Raw genomic sequence first — 19,459 nt, forward strand, 5'->3', positions numbered from 1 at the left:
CATCTACCTTCGGCTCAGGTCATGATCTCCAGGTCTTGGGATGGATGGAGCCCCACATCGGGCTCTCAGCTCAGCAGGGAGTCTAATTCTCCCTCTCCCTCTGCCTCTCCCCCTGCTTGTGCACTCTCTGTCTCTCTCTCCCAAATGAATAAATAAAGAATCTTTAAAAAAATTTAAAAAATGAAAACATGTGAGTGCCAGACCCTCAGTTGGGAATCCAGAGACCTTGAGCCCTTTGTCCAAAGCAGCTATCCCAACTAGCAGCACTGTGTTTAGGTGGTGATCATAAGCCCACACGGGGAGGAGGTGGGTAGGACCCTGAGTTCACCTCAAGGTCTATAGGTGAAGCAGTTCTGCCCAGTGCCACTGAGGCCCAGCACCCCTTAGCTCAATCCCACCACCAGATCCACCACAAATACCTCTCCAAGGGTATCCCCATCCACCAGGCCTCTGTGGGGCAGCTGACGCTCTCCACACCACAGCCGATGTCCAATTTCCAAACTGGACCATGCTCCCACCCCACCCCAGCTCCCACTCCCATATAAACCAGAAGCACAATGTTCATTCAGGACCATGTTTTTTTTCAGTCCTCAGCTGGTCAGGTATGATGTACATTTTAATAGGATCAAGTATGAGATGATGAGATGATTTGGCAAGTTTGCTCAAAGCTAAGGTGGCACCAGGAAGAATTTGAGCCCGAGGCCTGAGAGCTTGACCCTGAGACATAAGGGGCTCTCCCGCTCAGCCACCCAGGACTGGTGCCCAGCAGGCCAGGAGAAGAAGAAGACCTTGATGAGGTTTGAAAAAGCTCCACTGGCCCTTCTGCCCTCTGCTGGCTTCTCAACAGGGCCTGTGGGTACGCACTTGGAGCCTGGAGGGAGGGATGTGGTGGGGGCCGACAAGGACAAAGCTGAAGGATTCTGATCCTCATTCATGAGTGCTTCAAATATGTATTCAACATAGAAGAGCAACAGGCTCCGTGCTAGGCACTTGGGGCCACCGTGGGGGCTAGCCATCCGGGCCTGTCTTCCCAGAGGTTGCAAGGTGAGGTCAGACAGCTCTAGAGCAGGGCACTGAACCCAATATTACTCATCACTGCAGCAAGTAGGTGGGACAGCTTCAGGAGGGACGTTTAACTGAAACTTGTCAGGAGGGTTGACTCAGGGAAGGCCTGAGATGTGTAAGTTGAGATTTGAAGGGACACGGGAACTTGGGCAGGCTAAGTCTTCCCATTAGCCCAGTTTTTCTCTCACCTGCCCTGTGTCTACTCTTTGTCACCACCTTATATGTGTGTGTGTAGCTTCCTTTCCCACAGTTGGGGGTGGGGGACAAGAGCGTCGCTCAAGTTCCCCTAGAGGGGCAGCATCCTGGGCCTCCTCAGGGAGGGATTCCCAGAAGTCAGTCACCCTAGTGACACTCCTGCTCCAGGTCTAGGACGCGTGTGGACCAAACCCATGTCGGCCCCGCGCCCGCAGAAATACCTGAGACACCTGCACAGGAGTGGAGATTTTACTATTTCAATCCTCAGAGGAGTGTCAATTTCACTGACGACCATTGCAAAAACACGAGCAAAAATGTAGTAGGGCGGGACAAAACCCCAGACCCGAGGGTTCCGTGGGGACACTTCGGTGCCGCATTGGGTCACTCGAGCTCTTTGGCGACCTCTGACCCTATGTAGCCCTGCATCCTTCGATGGCTGATGGCCGCAGACTCTCGGGCTGAGCGCAGCAAAGCATGGACCAGCGGGGGACAGCGAGGCCCTAAGAGAACATTGTGGGCACAGCCCGGCAGCCCCAGCCTGGCCAGGGCCCTTTGCGCGGAGGGCCGAAGCCCCCGCACGGCAGCGTGTTTGTCCTTGCGTAAAAAACCCCGAAAACCCCGCCGAAGAGCTCCACCGCTCCACCGGGGGAGGCCTTGGCCCGCACAAGGGGAGCCATTCAAAAATGTTAATAAGCTTATTAAAATAGTCGGCTTTACTGGCTCTTGTTTTACAGCCTGCTGCCCACCCTTGGTGGACCATGGGAGAGAAAGTACTAGTGGCATTTTTTTTTTTTTTTCTTAACGCGTTTTCCGTCCAAGGTCAGGGGACTCTCCGAGGGCTCAATGCGGACACCGATGCGGAACAGCCTCAGGTCTCTCCCCTCCGGAGCGCGGTGAGTGGGGAGACGTCCGAGCCGAGGACCACAGCTGCCCACCCAGGCTCAGGAAGTGGACAGAGGAGGCCCAGAGATAATAGTCTTGGAGAGACCTACGCTGAGGCAACTGGGGGACCCAGCTCCTTTTAAAAAATAAAGCAAAACAACCCTCCCTCCAAAATCTGCTCACGAAGGGCATGGCTCATTATTTAAAATAGAAAGGCTTTGTCTTTTACCTCCACTCCAAGCCAGAGGTCAGTGTGGACTCCAAACATTACTAGGGTTAAGGAGCATCTCACACTTTTTTTTTTTTTTTTTTTTTTAAATATAGGTGCAGAGAAGAGAAGTTAATTGCCTAGGATTCGTCAAGTCAGTGGGAGAGCTGCCTCCAGCCGGTAGACTCAGGCCCCAGGTAGAATCACTTAATGATCTTGGAGACCGTTGAGCCCGATTTGACCACTTCCCGCCCTCGGATGTGCTGGCTGCAGGGAGTAGCTCTCACCTGGATCTCCCAGACGTCCAGGACCGCACCCCGCGAAGGGACAAGGCGCACGCCCAAGTCGCAGGAGCGCTGCTCAGCCGGGTGGCCTGAGTGTGACGACCAGAAGCGGGCCAGGCCGGGAGGAGAAGGACTCACCGAGAAGCCCCCAGAAGCCCCCAAAAGTCCCCCTCACGCCAGAAGCTCTTGTTGCAATTGTGGAAACAGTAAGGAGTGACGTCGGCACTCGCTGAAGACCGTGAGGCCTAGGCAGAGACCACGCGCTCTGGGCTCCGCGGGCGCACTAACCCCTGAGCTGCCGGGCCTCGCCGCGCCTGTGGGCGGGGCACCCAGGGACAAAACGCGGGTGCTTATGGGAGGCACAGTGGAGTGAGCGGGCTCCAGGCGGCTGGGAGAGGGAAGGAGGCAGCTTGTCACGCACACTCCCGGCAGCATGCGGGAAAGGATGAGCGTAGGAGCGAGCTCACCTTGCCAAAGGCTCCTGGCAAGGTGATGCCTCCGCTCCCGCAGCTGCTGTGTATTCCCTTTGAACTTGACCTTCCAACAGGAACCGGTAAGCGCTATTCGCTTGTGCAGCGGATTCCGGGTCAGCCTCGGATCCGCCAGAAGCCAGGCGCCCCGTCTTTCCCTTCCCCGCCTCAAAGCAAAAAGTAACAGTAACAACAGCGCTCCGGGCGGGGTGCGGGGCGGCAGGGCCGTTTGCCAGTTCTCATGCCCGCAAATTGCCCCAAATTTGGACGTTTGACTTTTCCTTCGTAGGTGGCATAACCTCATATACACCCAACATGTTTGAAAGAAGTTCATCGTTCTGCTTAACCTGGACTCCATATCGGACCACCCCGGCTTGCAAGGCCCTGGGAATCAATCTCCTTTTATAAATGTTTTAATGATTTGAGCACCCCGGTTTATGTTGAATAACTTCTATGTGTAACTACAGAAAAAAAAATTAATTTATTACATGATGTAACCATTTACAATATAACACAATTTTTTTGCAACCTGTTTTGGCATTTCTTCATTTTAAAAAAAACATATTTTTCAGGAGACCTGAAAACTGGCCGAGGCCCCGCGTCTCTACCCCTCTAAGGGACCCTTCGCTGAGCACACCGCAGGTCACTTGGAAACTCCTGAAGGGTGCAGGAGTTCAAGAAAGATTGTTTCAGATCAGCCTACTAAGCATTGCCCAGAAATTAATAATAATAATAATAATAATAATAGTGGCAACGGTAGTAGTAAGTCCATACCAGCTAGCTGTACAGGGCTTAACGGTTTTCAAACACACCCACCCTTAGTAATCCAACCACCCCAAAGCCAAACCTGGAGATGCTAGTTCTAAAGGACCATCTATCCACGCTGCCGGCCTCAAATACTAAAATATGCTTCTGAGCTTTGAAAGACCCTGAAAGGCCTCTTTATGGCCTGTGGCTTCGGGCACAGTTTACCCATCTGTAATATGGGGGCCATGTCCACGCTGCTAAGGCGGCCTCAAGAAAACGCTGCGCAGCAGGATGCGGAAGCACTTTTTCACGTGTAACGTCCTAGACAACCGAACAACCGAACGTAGTTATAGATATTTGTTGTTGTTGTGTATTGTTTGGCTGCTCGTCCGGGCAGCCCTCGGATTAGGAACCTCAGCTCCTGCTTCCTTCGAGGTTCTGGGCGCGGCCTTCCCTCGCGGCCAGGGCTTGTGCAGTAGCCACGCGCCGCTAGCGTGTGTAACTACCCGCTCTCAGCGCTTTCCGACTTACAAAGCGCTTTCAAGCATTTGCTGGGTCCTGCAGTCCCCGCGCAGCTCGGTATGATTCTCAACTAAGATTGCTAGCCGGGTGAGGCGGTGGCCCGCAAGTCGAGCCCTGCAGGGCCTGGGCAGCGGGGCCCCAGCGCGGGTCTGCCTCGCTTCCCTCCTCGTCCTTTGAGGACCAGGAGCTCCCCCGCCAGTATTCAGGTTTCGGGGAGATGTCTAAATTTCTCCGCTGCCTAGGCTCCGTTGGCGGCGGCAGCTTTCCCCCGAGGCAGAAGCCTTTTCCGTCCACCTAGTTGAATTCCGTTTGCTCGCGCGAGGCTGGATTCTACCTTCTCCTGCCAAACACCGATGAAACCTGAATGGAGTGGCCGCCTGGCCAGGACAGAGGTCCGGCGGCCGGCTGGGGAGTTAGAGTCAAAGGATCCCCGTCCCAAGGGATGTTTGCCGGCTTTGGAGGATGTCTTGCTTCTGTGGGATGCTCGGTATGGTGCTTCCAGGCTTGCCAGTTTCCGGGTCTGCAAAAGCTCCCCCGGGAAGCCCTCAGACACCGCCCCTGTAGGGGCCCAGCCCCTCTGGGATCCGGGATCCGGGCCAGACTCTCAGAAGCAAGGGACATCTTGTTTGAGCCTTCCTCGGACCTTCTGGAATGAAGTCAGATTCACTGTCAACCTCTTCCCTTGGGCTAGTGCGGAGGAGTGGCGAGAGCTCGGGGTTTCTCTGTGGCCCGGAAGCCATCTATTTCCTGAAATGGAACCCATTCCCAAACTCCCACTGCTTGGCCCAGCTCTTCCGAGATACTCCTTCCGTCCGTGAGCCCTTCCAACCTAGTCGCTTGGAGTTAGATGCACCTTGGGAGAGTCAAGGCCAACAGGCCATGGATTTGAGTTACAGACACACACACACACACACACACACACACACACACACACACACACACCAGCGACATTTGGTAGCCGATGGATCTCAAATTTGCTGCCCAGAGCAAGATTCGTGGGCTGAGCCTGAATCCTTGGGACCGATTTCAGTGCAGGTCACAGCGTGTCCCCTTCCCAGCTATTCCTCCTGCCATGGTTTACCCATCTAAGTGTGTGGGTCATACCCAACTATCCCGAAGGCCAGCTCGGAGATTTGCTAAGGGCCCAAAAGGACTGAGAAAGATGAATATAGGTCCAAAGGCTCCCCTGGAAGCTACTCTGGGAAATCAGGCTCCGAGGAAGCGGACAAGGAGCACTGCGCCCCGGTGGCGCAGATCATGGGTGGACGAAGGTCCCCTCCGTCAGGAAGCAAGGCGGGCAAAGACCCGGACGCTTTCTAGTCTTTTTTTTTTTTTTAAAGAGGCGGGGGTGGGAGTGGGAAGGAAGAGGAAATTCAGAAAGTAGTACCGCAGATTTCCAACAGGAGCCGTGTCTACAGCCGGGGGGCCCAGGTAAAGATACCTGTCTCAGGTCTCCAAATGCAGGGGGAAATCTTCCGAAGCCCGGCTGGCCCTGCAGGCTGACTCCGACTCCCCGGATCGGCTCTCAAGGCGCTGGTTGCCAGCACCAGCCGTGGGGCAGCTCAGAGTGAAACTGCAACAATCTGGGGCAAACTGAATTCGTTTGGGTCATTTTTCCCAGGCTTCTGGAGCCAGCTCAGGATAACTGGCCCAGGCGGGGAGCGCAGAGGGGGCGAGAAAGGAAAGGGGCGCCTCTTGGCCTCCTGGAAAGAAAATCCCTAGTTCCCTCAACTCCAAATCCGCAAGGATGGAGGACAAACTTACCTCTTAGGCCGCAGTCACAATCAAATGCCATTTCAGAAGGGGAAAAAAACCCCTCAGTAGTGGCGATCTCTGCAGAGAGGAAGGGAGCGAATTCTAGCATTATTGGAAATGTTCTAACTTTCTACAAGGAAAATGCATTCATGATTAATTATGAAGTTTAAGTGGAATTTTTTAAACATGCCAAAAAGAAACAAAATGATTGCGGGAACCATTTAGAAGGTGGTTGGACTTGGGGGCAAGGGTGTGCATATCCTGAGGGCCTTTGCCTTTCCTCACGCTTTGCTGTTTCCACAAAGCAGGAATCGTTCTCGAAAAGGGCTTGTCGCAACTCTCCGCCCTGCCAGGCCGAGGGGCCGCAGATCCCTGGCCACGGACTTTGGGATACAAAGGACTGGGGGTCCTGAGGCTGGAAAAGGTCGCTGGCCAGGGAAAAGGGTGGGTAGGGCTTTCTGGTCAGGGTAAAACTGAAAGTAGCTGGGGCCTGGGTTTGGCGTCTCCCAGCTCTGGCCGGCAGCGACCCGAGGCCTCAGAGCCTGCAATGTGGCATTAACTCTTCCTTGCTCGACCCGGACCCGGTGGGAGGGGAGTGAAGCATTTTGCTCTGGCGAACCCGTGACATTCTGGGGAGTTCGTGGAATGGGGGCGGGTTGTGTTCATCTGTAAAATGTAAATAATAATTAACCCTCGCCCTACTCATCCTCTACTTCCACCTTAGGCTTCTGTGTGGATCAAATGAGACCATGTCACAGAGAGTGAGTGGAATCGCTCTGGAACAACGTAGAGGGCCATTTGCCCCCTGCCGGGGTCAAAGCTCAGTTGACCCTCCCCAAGAGACCTCTTATTATAGGCTTGCTTATTATAGCCTTCAGAACTTCAGCAAGTTTTGGCTAGCCTATTCTCCAAACAAAATGAAGACAGGGTCACTTACAGAAACTCTGGGAAAATCAAAAGCAGAGAGAACTTAGGGCAGGTGGAGGAGACAGCAGGTTAAGTAGGGGTTGAAACTGGCTGTGGGTTCAGCTATGGACGCTTTCCAGACTCTCAAACCAATCCCACGAGGAAAAAAAAAAGAGCGAGTGAGAGACAGAATCCTAGGCATTTGCTCCTGATTCAGTGGGATTCAGCTGTGACTTTTGCAAAGTCCCCTACATCACAGTTCCCTGAGCTATGCAGATTTAAACACTTTCTGTCAGGTGGGCAGCCCGGCCGCTCCCTAGAGGGAGGAGGCATCCTTGGTCCAGGACTGAAAAAGTGGTTGGAAAACCAGCCCTAGACATTTTTACAGTACTGGATTCCCCAAAGCCGGACGGAAAGAGGCTCAGAGAAAACACGGCGTCCAGGAGGGCATATTAAACTAAAAGTTTATAAATTAAAGGAAAAAGAAAGATAAAGCGAACAGAGCTTCCAAACTTCACAAATCTTTTTAAAGTTAATATTCTAGTTGAGTGCACAGTGCCCTTAAGGAGGCAAAAAGCAACGAGGTTGACAGGATCATCTGTCTTAGGGGCAGGGGCAGGGATGGGAGAATCCTGGGTCAGAACGCAGGAGCCGCGGAGAATGGTCCGTAGAGACAGAGGGCCCGCGGCGTCGGAACTGTGGGGGACGCCCGGGAAAGGCTGGTCAGGGATATTCACATTGAATACAAAAATAACCGTTATTTGAATACAAACAACCGAAAAGTGCTACACGTTTTAACCTCCTTTACAAAAATAAAAAGAAATAAAAAAGTTTCTGCCAAAGGCTGCTGGGTTTGCTCTTTCCCGGTTTGGGGTTCCCAGGAAGCTCCCCAGTTGGAAGCGGCCCTGGACTTCAGAGAGGAAAGATTGGGGGGGGAGGGGGCTCTGCCCTGCCCTGTGCTCAGAGGCTCCCTTCTTTACATTCAGCATCCAACAGGGCGTCCCCACCCCGGCTCTGACACGGGGAGGGGTGGGGGCAGAGGGCCCCAAAAGCAAACCTTTCACGGTTCAAATCAACGCCCACCGCTCGGGGCTCCTTGGGGCTGTCAAGGTTCCGCACGCACCCCTTTGTTACAAATGCAATTTCCAAAAAAATAGATATGTAGATAAACATAGATTGGTAGCATGGATACCATGAACTATTGTGGCCTAGTGCACGAAGCTCCCAGCCAGCCTGAAATTCTGGGGATTCAGGCTACGTGGATCCAGGAGTTCTCTGCGCTCCAGGGAAACGCCGTCTCCTGGCAGATACAATCCAAATCCAACTTTGTTGTGATAATAAATAATGTCCAAGAGCTTCCAGGCAGGCAACTGGGGAGCAAGGCCCCTAGGCCATAGGGTGCCTCCATTCAAATTAGAAAAAGGCGCCCCCTCTGGACAGACTCAGTCCCGCTGCCCGGGCGCGCTCTTGGATTTTGAGCCTGGGCTGGATTTCGTCCTCCACTTGCCCCCTCGGCGGGGCGCCCTCGTACGGAGCACAACCTGCACAGCGGTCTGCGGCCGTCCGGAGCTGGGGCGCGGGGATCGTCTGCTGCCTCGCCCCGGGCCGGCTCACTGGGTGCCCGCGGCGGCTGCACACGTGGACAGTGCCCAGCCGGGGAGGCAGTAGTAAGGGTAATAGTAGGAGGGCTGCAGTGGCAGCAGCGAGGGTGGCCGCAGCACCTCGCCGGGCAAGTACTGTCTCTGGTCGTCGCGCACCAGCACTTTCACCGCCACCTTCTTGGCGGCGGGCGCTGATGCCAGCAGGTCGGCGGCCATCTGCCGGCGTTTGGTCTTGTAGCGACGGTTCTGGAACCAGATCTTCACTTGCGTCTCGGTGAGCTTCAGCGACGCGGCCAGGTCGGCGCGTTCCGGCCCGGACAAGTAGCGCTGGTGGTTGAAGCGGCGCTCCAGCTCGAAGACCTGCGCGTGGGAGAAGGCGGCCCGCGAGCGTTTCTTGCGCGGCTTGGGCGCGGCGGGCTCCTCCTCCTCCTCCGCGCCGCCCGCCGGTCCGCCGCCGCCGCCGGTTCGGCTACACAGCGCCGGCACGCGTGCACTTCCCGGGCCAACAGCGTCGTCTTCGGCCCTAGGGCTGCGGTCGCCTGCGGACCCCATTGGGAACAGAAACAACAGACTGTCAGCGTCGCAGAGAAGAGAGGTCTGGCCTCAACTGCGGGGGGTGGGGGTGGGGTACGGAAATACACTTCGATCCCAGCAGAGTGCTTGGGGAGGGTCTGTAAGCCGCGGGTCCTGGAGATCAGTCTCGGAACCCTGTTCCACTAGCTTCTTGCATCTAGGCCTGCCCCGCTCGGGAAGGGGACTCAGCCGCTGTATCAATGCTGTGTGGCCAAGATCCAGCTCCCTGCCCTCACTGGGCCCCAGGCTCCCCTCAGTAATGCGGGGGCACCGGGCCTGAGCATCCTCACAAGCCTTCTCAGTTCTCAGCGCTGAGCCCTGGGGTTCTACATTGCTCCCTCCCTGGGTTTACCCGCCTCTGGCACACTCACACTCATACACGCTCATTGTCGCAGCACACACGTGTCGAGTGCATATAACGGGAAGGTGGGGGGCCGAATCCTCAGACAGATGTATTCGGAGTCTTACCCCCACTCCCCAACCACCCGGAATTGTGTGAGGTCTATGGCAATAGGCTGCTCCAAAGCCTTGGTGGGCTTCTCTCTCTCTCTCTCTCTCTTTGCAAGGAAATGAGAAGCGGGCTAAGGATTGAGGGTGAAGAGAGGGAGGTGCCCCTGCTTCGAGTCTTTGAACCCTAATCTGACGCCAGCTCCTCAGCCTCTTCCTGGATCTCCCCACAGGACCCTAGCAGAGAGGTTCAGAGCTCTGGGCTCTGGCAAATACTATTTACTTGTAGCCAGCGTGAGGCCTACAGCAGCGACCAGCCGACAGGGGGGTGGGGGTGGGGGTCTTTCCCACCCAGTGACCTGCCAGCCCTGGCAGAGGATGTTCCTCTCCCTGCTACTTGTGGGATGACCCACATCAAGCCCCTCTGCCTTCAGCCGGCTGCAGGGTGTGCCGCCAGGTCTTGGGTCCTCAGCCCATCCCAGCTCCCCTGACCCTGAGGTCTGGGAAAGCTAAATAAGCCCTCCCCGCAAAGCCCAGGCTTGGCAGATGCACGCCTCCGTACCACTTAGAGGTATCCCTCACCACCAGTCCTTGAGCGGAGGACCTCGGAGCCTTGGGACCTCGAAGCCTTGGGACCTCGAGCTGGGAGCGTTTCTGTTCTGTGGGCCAGGGGCCAGGGCCCTGGCCACTCGAGGTCTCTGGGCCCCTGGCTCTTCCCTGTCGATGATTTGAGGGATTTGGACACAGACCGAAGCCCCGGCGATGGACTTAAAGCCAGGGTGCAGTGGTTTTCTCTTAGCCCAGTCTAGGGCACAATTGCCCCAGGACGTCTCAGGCCTCACCCCAGGACGCAGGGCTCTGAGGAGTTTCTTGGTTCTCTCTCGGGCTCAGTTCCCGGAGGATTAGAGCCGCCTGCGCCAGCGCGAAGAGCTTAGGGTCCCGACCAGCCACGGGGCCCCACGGCGCAGGGTACTCACAGCAGGCCCACCCCACTCGGCGTGTTTGCCCTCCTTGCCCAGCCCCTCAGCCCGGCCCCCTTCCCCGCCAAGCCTCGGCAGACCTGAGACGCTGGCCGACATCTCGCTGTCGCTCCGGCCTGCGGCTTCCTCCTCCAGGTCCTTGGCGGCGGGCAGCTCGCAGACCGGCTGGCCGAGGCCCAGCGTCCCCCCTGCACGGCCGGCCCCGCTGGCCCCCGGCGCGTCCGCACAGCGCCGCCCGCCCTCGTTCTCCTCGCTCAGCGCCGAGTCCGAGTCCCAACCAACCAGGCTCTCCGCGGTCCGCCCCGCAGCCGTTCTGGTCCCGGCAGGCGACGCCAGCAGAGAGTCCTCCGCGCCCCCCAGAGCGCCCGCGTCTGTCTCCCCGAAGAGTCGCCAGCAGCAGACAGCGGGCGCCTCAGACACTGCCACCGCGGTGCCCCCGGGTACCGGGCGCCCCTCTGGCGCGGGCAGCCCGCCGCGCTCTTCTTTCTTGTTGAGGATTGCCTGGATGGAGAAGGGCGTCAAGGTGTTGGCGCCGCGCACAGCCATCTGCGCCGTGGGCCAGGGCAGCAGACCGGCCGGGCGGCTGGGGCGCAGGGCAGCTCCGAGCTGGACGCAGCGCGCGGGCCGCCGCAGTGCGAGTGAGCCGGGCGCGCGAGGCCCCTGCAGCCCACTCCTGCGCGGCCCAGCAGCCCCCGCCCCCCTCTGGCCCGGGATCAGCGCCGACCCTCACCCCCACTTCCGAGGCCCAGCCCTCCCAGAGACCCCCTCCCCCCGAATCCAGAGCCAGACGCTCTCCTTTCGTAGCTCAGCTGGATTATCTCATCGCCTCGCGCCCTTAGGGGCGGGCGGGGGTCTGCCCCCTCTGAGGATGTTGGGGGCGGATCGGCAGGGCCCCCACCGCGGCTGCAGTCCCCTCCTGAGCGCCTCCGGGGCGCACGGCCGGAGTCACTTTTTCTTTGCGCCTCGGTCTCTTCCCTGGCTGCCCGATTTCGCTCCTGGTTCTTCCTTTCCCTCCCAGTTGGTCCGGCTCTTCCGGAGCCCACCCCCAGCGGCCGCGGCGGCGGCGGCGGCGGCGGCGGCGGCGACGGCGGCGACCTCTGGATTCCGAGAGGCGCGGGGCACCTTTTTACCCCCTGCTCTGGTTTTATCTGTTTCTTCTCTCTTTCCTTCCCCGGCGTTCCACCGTATCCCCCCTCCCGCGCGGGTGTCATTCCTCACCGCTGAGTGACAGCTTCAGGCCACGCCCCTTCACTGGGTTGTCCGGGGGCCCTCCAGGCCGCCTATTGGCTGGTTCCAGCTGGGCGACGTTGACTTTAACAGACAAAACTGGGCACGTTGCGCGGAGAAAGTCAGGGTCTGACTTAACCCCTTTCCTCCCGAGCCTAGCCCTCGAAGCATCCTCCAGCAACCGGGAGGCTTACCCACCCACACACGGTGTCCGAGAATTCGCGTTTCTTATCTCTGCAGATGTATCCACCCATTCCTGCGCTTTTGTGGAACACGATATTTAATAGTCGAGTCGAAATCTAAACGTGGGAGTGTGGGGAGGGGGGAAATCCAAGATAACGCAGTTCGGTAAATCGCGCAGTTTTCTGTTTTCTAGGAAGGCTCAAAGATAAGAACAAAATGCTTTTTTTTAAACCTTTATAGTTTCGCGGCTTCCTCACTGCTAATTCTTTTCATTGATACAATCAATTAATTAAAATCACTAGAAATATTTTTTTCCTTCACCGTATTCTATTTGATTCGATTTCTATGGAGGAATTAAAAAGAAAAAGATGGTACAGTCAGAGAACTAAAGGCAGGCGAGAAATGAGAAGTCATCTTTGGGAGAGTTTCTGGAAATTGCGCGGTCATTTCCCTGGACGGTTAATACTGAATTTAATTGGAGTTTGTTAAATTTTACACCAGAAAGGAGGGGAAAAAATATTTCAATTTGCTCTTTAAATATTCTGTTACTTGTGAGTGGAATCAGATTAGAAAAGATACGTGTTTGTTTAAAGGACTATATGGGAATTACCGTAGTCATGCTCCTGAACTGACGACATTAAATTCTCTTAAAAAATAAGTGATGGATTGTTTTATGTAATAGAAGGAACCAAGCTAGGAAACACAAATATTGTGGTATGAAAACATTTGTTACTTATTTATGTTATTTATTTTTAAATAAAAAATTTGCTCAAGTAACATACTTTACTGTCTTCCATAATTCTTACCAAAGGTTTAGCTTAACACCAAAGACACAACTTGAACCATTAAGTAAGTTTAAAGAACTGTGATTTTAGTTTAGTAAATTGGTGTTTTTGGTGTCACTAAAATAAACAGCATTTTCCCCTGTTGCTTTCTTTTTGGTGGTTCTTGTTGTGCACCACAGTATGAAATACACACACTCTTCATAGTTTTCAGCTCAGTATGTGTGTGGGAAAGGGCTTTGCAGCATGTGTACTTTCCAGCATTTTAGCTACATGATGCTTTTTTGCATCCCCAATACACTACAGTGCAGATTCGGTAATGAGCTTGGGTTAAAAATTCGCACTTGAAGAGATCATTGCCCTTTATAGCTCTTTAGGGTTACATCACTTTTGAGGGAAAGGTGCTTAAATTTGGTGTCAGTATCCGACAAAGATAAGAAACGGACGCTCTTCAGGCGGAGGAAAACAGAATACTCCTGAGTTTCAAGAGAAAGCGTGTCTTTCCTTCCTCCCGATGACCTTTATTTACTCTTTAAATTTCCTCCCTCCCCCACCATCCTGTTATTCTCTGGGAAGCGCGTCCAGAAGGAGATGGACACAAGTCGCCCCAAAGGTGAGAGATGGGCAGGTGTGAACTGTGTGTCTCAGACAGCTATGCCTTTGTGGGGTGAGGGTTTGGTGTGGACAAATAATAGAGTGAGTTCCGCACACACAGGCAACGGAGATGTTCTGGCGGTTGAATGACCTCGTATGAGAGTAAGTTTGGGGGCTATACAAAGACTTACTTGAAAATAGTAACTACTATTTAGTTGCCCCCCCAAAAATTTATTTTTTAAAAAGAAACCCGAATCACAGTAGGATATGCCCTTTGCCACAGTCTTCGGCAGAAGTTGTCAAAGCATTAAAGATGCAGTTCCGAGGTTTTGAGTCGTCCGTTTTCTGTGCCCAGAGTGCAAGAGAGTCTTCAGCAGGCACAACGTGAGAGCCCCGTGTCATCTCTGGGCAACCGCAGCGGCTGTCGACCCGTCGGTCGGGCTGCAGGCAGGGCCAGGAGGTGTGTAAGTACCCTGGTCTGGAACTACGGCTAGAAGCTGCTAGTAAGGGGCTGGGTGGGGATGAAAAGGCTTTGGGGGACGGTGAGCAGAGGTGGTCGTAGGTAGAGATTGGCCCGGACACGCGCAGAATCAAGGCCGGTGAGTTGGGACGTGTGGCGAGGGCTTGGCTGGTCAGCGCGTGCTGGAGGGCCGGGGGCCGGCGGGGAAGGGGCGCGTGCGCGCGGGCGCAGCAGGGCCCGGCTCGCAGCCCACTGAGGGCCATCTACCCGGGCGTGGCCGCGAGCTCCCGGAACCCCGCGGCTGCTTGACCGCGCCTGACCTTCCGTCGGCGCCGCGCTTCGGCCTGGGCCCGCCCCGGGAATCGGCGGAGCCGCGGAGCCCCGGCAGCCGGCTAGCCTTCGAGGAGGCGGCCGGGGAGCTCCGCGCCCGAGCCTTCCTCCTCGGCCCCTCGGCCCGCTCTGTCCTAGTCTTCTCCCTCTCCTCCCTTTCCTCTCGCCTCCCACCCCTCTCTCTTCTTTCTCCTCCGCAGTTCGGTTCCTGCGCGCCCCTGGCGTGCGGCGCCCTCCCGCCCCGGGAACAGCCCCGGGCCGAAGCGCTGCGGGGCGCGAAGCTTCGGGCGCAGGATGGGAGGGCGGTGGGAGAGACCAGGGGGCCAGGAGGGGGGGAAACCCCGGCCCTCCGGCGCGCGCCAAAAGCTGCTGCGCACGCGCCTGCGCCCTCCACCTGCGCCCTCGGCGGTCCTGGGTCTCCTGGCCGAGGGGCGGGTTGGGGGGGAGGCCGCCTTCTGTGCTGGGAGAGGCCCCAGGGAGTGAGAGGCCACTCCGCAGCGGCTGTGCAGTGGAAGGCCACGCGGGACTTGGCCCTCAGACGCCGATGACCTTGACTGAAGTCACCTGCTTTCTCTAGGTCAAGTTTCGCAGTCCTTTAAAAGGAGGGCTTGTATCTGGTGTCCTCCGAGACGCTGCTGAACAGCGCTCACTGGCGCGCGGGCGGGAGGAGGGAGGCAGTGCAGGCTCGCCAGAGCCAGGTCTAGGTAGAGGCCGCGCCCGGGACTGACTGTCTGTCCCCATCCGCAGGCTCCGGAGGGCACTCCAAGCATCCGCGGCACCCCAGACTTCAAGCTACATGCCACTTTCCCGCCAGCAGACACCGGCTCATGGGTTCCTAAGTCATCCGTTTCCCGACCCCCACCAGGGTTTTTCATGAACATGGTCCAGGTATATCAGACGGAAGAGAAGGATTATTATGGGCCAAGGAGGTTTTGTATTTAAACAAATGTTGTTTACCAACAATGTGCCAGGAGCCACAGCCTATTGTTTTATTTAATCTACAGAACCCTTGCGGTGTGGTTAGTAGAAAACATGATTATCCCCATTTTATAGATGAGCAAACTGAGACTCACGGAGTTTAAATGACCTGACCATCAGTAAGCGGCTAAATCAGGATTTAAATCTGACTTTGGCTAATGCCAGTCTAGTTGGGTTTTCTACTCTAATCGGTTTTTTCTCAAACCTTCTTCACATTTATTCTCGTTAAATGTTTCCCATAGTCTTCCATACCCATTTCTATCTACTGATTCATCAGAAAAGGAGCTCGGAACTTAAAGAAATCAAAGAAAAGATCCAGGCAGGCAAATATGACGATTTTTTTGTTCCAAGCATTTGAAAAATAAAGGACTCTAAGGCCTGCAGAACTGAACCCAAACCTTGTTACATACAAAGAAAGAAACACCATTATTATTATTATTATTATTTTTTAAAGATTTTATTTATTTATTTGACAGATACATAGCGAGAGGGAACACAAGCAGGGGGAGTGGGAGAGGGAGAAGCAGGTTTCCTGCCGAGCAGGGAGCCGGATGCGGGGCTCGATACCAGGACCCTGGGATCATGAACTGAGCCGAAGGCAGACACTTAACGACTGAGCCACCCAGGCGCCGCAACACCATTATTATTTTAATCAATAAACTAAACTAGAGGGAGACAGACAGCCAGGTGATGGAAGTTAGTTGGGTTCAGAAATATGGGGACCTGAGTTTGCTCAAGGCTCTAAAATGCAGTGATACGACCTCACGGAAGACACTTTGGAGCTTCGTTTTCTTACCTGTAAAAAGCCAGGAATGAAGATCACCTCTCAGGTTTAAAAAGAATTGAACGGACGCCTGAACCCGCCTGGGTACAGTGGAGGACGAGCGCCACCTAGCGGGCACCCCTGAGGGCTGTGTGGCGTTCCCATCTAGAGAAGAACCGTGAAAAGCAGCTTAGGCAGAAAGAACATGTTGGTTTCACAAAACGAAATGTTTTTACTCCTAGTTCTATATTTCCACAGTCTCACGTTGTCAGTGACGTAATAGCGGAGGTGATCCATTTAAAAAACTCACGCAGACGCAGTCCGGACCCCCACTGGAGACTCCCCGCACTCAAGGCCAAGGGAAGATGGGAGGCCCCCCGGACATGTAGGGACCAGTTTCAGAATCGAAGTGGTTGCAGTGGGGAGAGCCCAGAGACCTCCTGACCTAACAGCTCCTCGATTCCTGTATGCTGGCTCTGTAGTAAGCTGAGTGCTCCACCAGGCTCCTGATGGATGGTGATTTAGGGCACATGCTGTCTGTGTGTTTACTGGGGTCGTAGGAAGATTTTTTTGTTTCTTCAGAAACTAATTTATTTATGAGACTAATAGGGGTATTTCACCGCAAACATCAGGAAGTTCAGGCATTACAAACAAACCCATCTTGTCCCTCAGGTTTTATTTTCTCATTTGGGTTGTCTATTGGACAGTGGGCAGGTGATGGGGCTAATTGAGGGGAGGGTGGGTAAGTCTGAGAAGCAGGTTTGAGTAGATAAAGAGGAAGATGTTATGCGCTGTTGCTTGTGTCGAGTTTGAGATGCTTATAAAATACAAGCGCAGTCTTCTGATTTTATCCTATTCCTGTCTCTAAGTAACTATCCTGGGGGCCCTCAAAGCATTATGCCAGTTTCTCCTTGCAAAAATTTCCAACTTACTTCCCTTTCTCTGGTTTCTTCCCTTCATTCATTTCCTATTCACCGAATATTCCCTGAGCGCTTACAGCGTCTCAGGTGTGGTTCTAGGCTCTGGAGTTGAAGGCGCCTAAGGCACTGCTCCCCATAGGCTAACATTCTAGTGGAGGAATGCCATCCAGAAACAAATGTCTAATTAAAGCAGTGAAACAAACATCAGATGGTGTTAGTGCTGTGAAGAGAAAGAAGCAGAGTGATGTGGCAGAGGGTGATCTGGGGCTGCTTTAGATGGAGTGGGATTCGAAGCAGAAAGAGATACGGAGGATAAGATTTTCCAAGGGAAAAAGTAGTGCACAGGGCATATGGTGGGGAGAATCTGTGTGCTTGGGGCTGGGGAACAGGACACTCCTGTGGCCAGAGTGAAGTGGGAGGGGCAGCGTGGTCAGGGATGAGGCAGCACGGGGCTTTATAAACCACAGTCAGGGGCGTGAACTTTATTCTAAGTATGATGGGAAGCCACAGGACGATGGTAAGCACAGAGCCGACTGAATATGAGTTTCATCTGGCTGTTCTGCAACAAAAAGATTCTGGCGGTGACAAGTGGGGAATCGGGGAGACCCACTACAAGCTTGTGAGTCCCAGGCAGAGATAGTGGCTTGGGTTAGGTGGTCCTGGAGATGGAAGGAATAGGCAGATTTGGCATCTATGTTGGTAGTGTTCTTTTTTTTTTTAAGATTTTATATTATTTATTTTTTAAGGATTTATTTTAGAGAGAGAGAGAGAGAGAGTGGGGGAAGGGGCAGAGGGAGAAGGAGAGAGAATTTCAAGCAGACTCCTTGCTGAACTCAGAGTCTGAGGTGGGGTTTGATCTCACAACCCCGAGATCATGACCTGAGCAGAAATCAAGAGTTGGTCATTTAGGTGACTGAGCCACCCAAGTGCCCCTTAAAGATTTTATTTTTAAGTAACCTCTACACCCAACATGAGACTCAAACTTACAACAGGGAGATCAAGAATTGCATACTCCACTGACTGAGCCAGCCAGGCGCCACAGGAGTGGTTTTTAAAAAATAATTTCTTTTAAAAAATCGTGGTAAAATGTACATAACATAAAATTTACCACTTTACCCATTTTTAAGTATGCAGCTCATTGGCATTAAGTACATTCACATTGCTGGGCAACCATCCCAGCCATCCATTGCCAGAACATTTTCTTCTTGCAAAACTGAAACTCATAGAACTATACTCATGAAACAAGCCCCCATTCCTCGGCAGCCTCCATTCTAGTTTTTGTCTCTATGCATTTGACTACTCTTAAGTTCTGCATGTAAATGGAATCACTCCGTATTTGTCCTTTGGCGACTGGCTTATTTCACTTAGCATCATGTCCTCATGTTTCATCCATGTTGTAGCATATGTCAGAATTTCCTTTCTATGTTAGGACTGAATAATATCCCATTGTATGTGTATATACTACATATTAAACAATTCATTCATCCAGCAATGGACACTTGGTTGCTTATATACATTTTCACTATTGTGAATAATGCTGTTGTAAACATGGGTGTACGAACATCTTTTCAAGACCCTGGTTTCTGGGGCGCCTGGGTGGCTCAGTTATTAAGCGTCTGCCTTCGGCTCGGGTCATGATCCCAGAGTCCTGGGATCGAGCCCCGCATCGGGCTCCCTGCTCAGCGGGAAGCCTGCTTCTCCCTCTCCCTCTCCGCCTGCTCGTGTTCCCTCTCTCGCTGTCTCTCTCTGTCAAATAAATAAATAAAATCTTAAAAAAAAAAAAGACCCTGGTTTCAGTTCTTTTGGGTGTGTACCCAGAAAAGAAATTGCTGGATCACATGGTAATTTACGTTTACTTTTTTGAGGAATCCCAATATTATTTTGCATAATGGCTGCACCATTTTATGTTCCCATCTACAGTGAGCAAGGGTTCCAACTTCTCCACAGTCTTGCCAACACTTATTATTTTTTGTTGTGTTGTGTTTTTGACAGTAGCCATGCTAATGGGTATGAAGAGATATTTCACTGTGGTTTTGGTTCTCGTTTCCCCAGTGATTAGTGACGTTGAGCTTGTTTTCATGTGCTTATGAACCATCTTAGTATCTTTGGAGACAGTTTAGTTCATGTTATCGGAGTGGTTGTTTTTGTGGTAGCGGTGGCTGAGTTTTCGTCCTCTGCGTATTTTGGATATTGATCTCTTATCAGATATATAATTTGGAAATATTTCTACCATTCTGTGGACTGTCTGGCAGTATTCTTAAAGCATGCAGTCAATCGGATAGGGAGGCAAGGGAAAGGGAGTGACCCAAACTACCTCCTGGACTTGGGCTCAGTGACTCGGGCTGCTGCTTACCTAGGCGGGACAGACTTCAGAGACTCGGTGGGGGCGAGGGTGGGAGGAAAGCGTTCCGTTGGGACGTATTATGTCTGAGGCGCTTCGTAGGCATCCACGTGGAGGCACAAAGGCAGCCAGTGAATATAACATTTCAAGAAGAGGTCAGTCAGTGCCAGAAACAGAAAGTTGAGTATTTTCAGACAGTAGGTAGCATGGATAGAACTGGATGAGGTCACCTAGGAAATGATTGTA

At 53.6% G+C, this 19,459-nt stretch overlaps 1 protein-coding gene across 1 annotated transcript; it reads right to left on the minus strand.

Annotated features, from left to right (window-relative positions):
- Positions 1-8,644: 8,644 nt before the first annotated feature.
- On the minus strand, positions 8,645-11,181 carry NKX3-2 (NK3 homeobox 2). The gene is made up of 2 exons (XM_036097334.1): positions 10,716-11,181; positions 8,645-9,174 (listed from the first exon to the last, which is right to left on the minus strand). Exons 1-2 carry the CDS (start codon positions 11,179-11,181, stop codon positions 8,645-8,647), a joined length of 996 nt encoding a protein of 331 aa, XP_035953227.1.
- Between the last annotated feature and the right edge of the window lie 8,278 nt (positions 11,182-19,459).

The sequence above is a fragment of the Halichoerus grypus genome, chromosome 3 (assembly GCF_964656455.1).
Source record: "Halichoerus grypus chromosome 3, mHalGry1.hap1.1, whole genome shotgun sequence".
NCBI classification, from domain to species: domain Eukaryota; kingdom Metazoa; phylum Chordata; class Mammalia; order Carnivora; family Phocidae; genus Halichoerus; species Halichoerus grypus.

Coding starts and splice junctions, on each gene's coding strand:
- NKX3-2 (XM_036097334.1), bottom strand. CDS start 11,181: ATGGCTGTGCGCGGCGCCAACACCTTGACGCCCTTCTCCATCCAGGCA. Junction 9,175..10,715: donor GATGTCGGCCAGCGTCTCAG/GTCTGCCGAGGC, acceptor TGGGGTCCGCAG/GCGACCGCAGCCCTAGGGCC.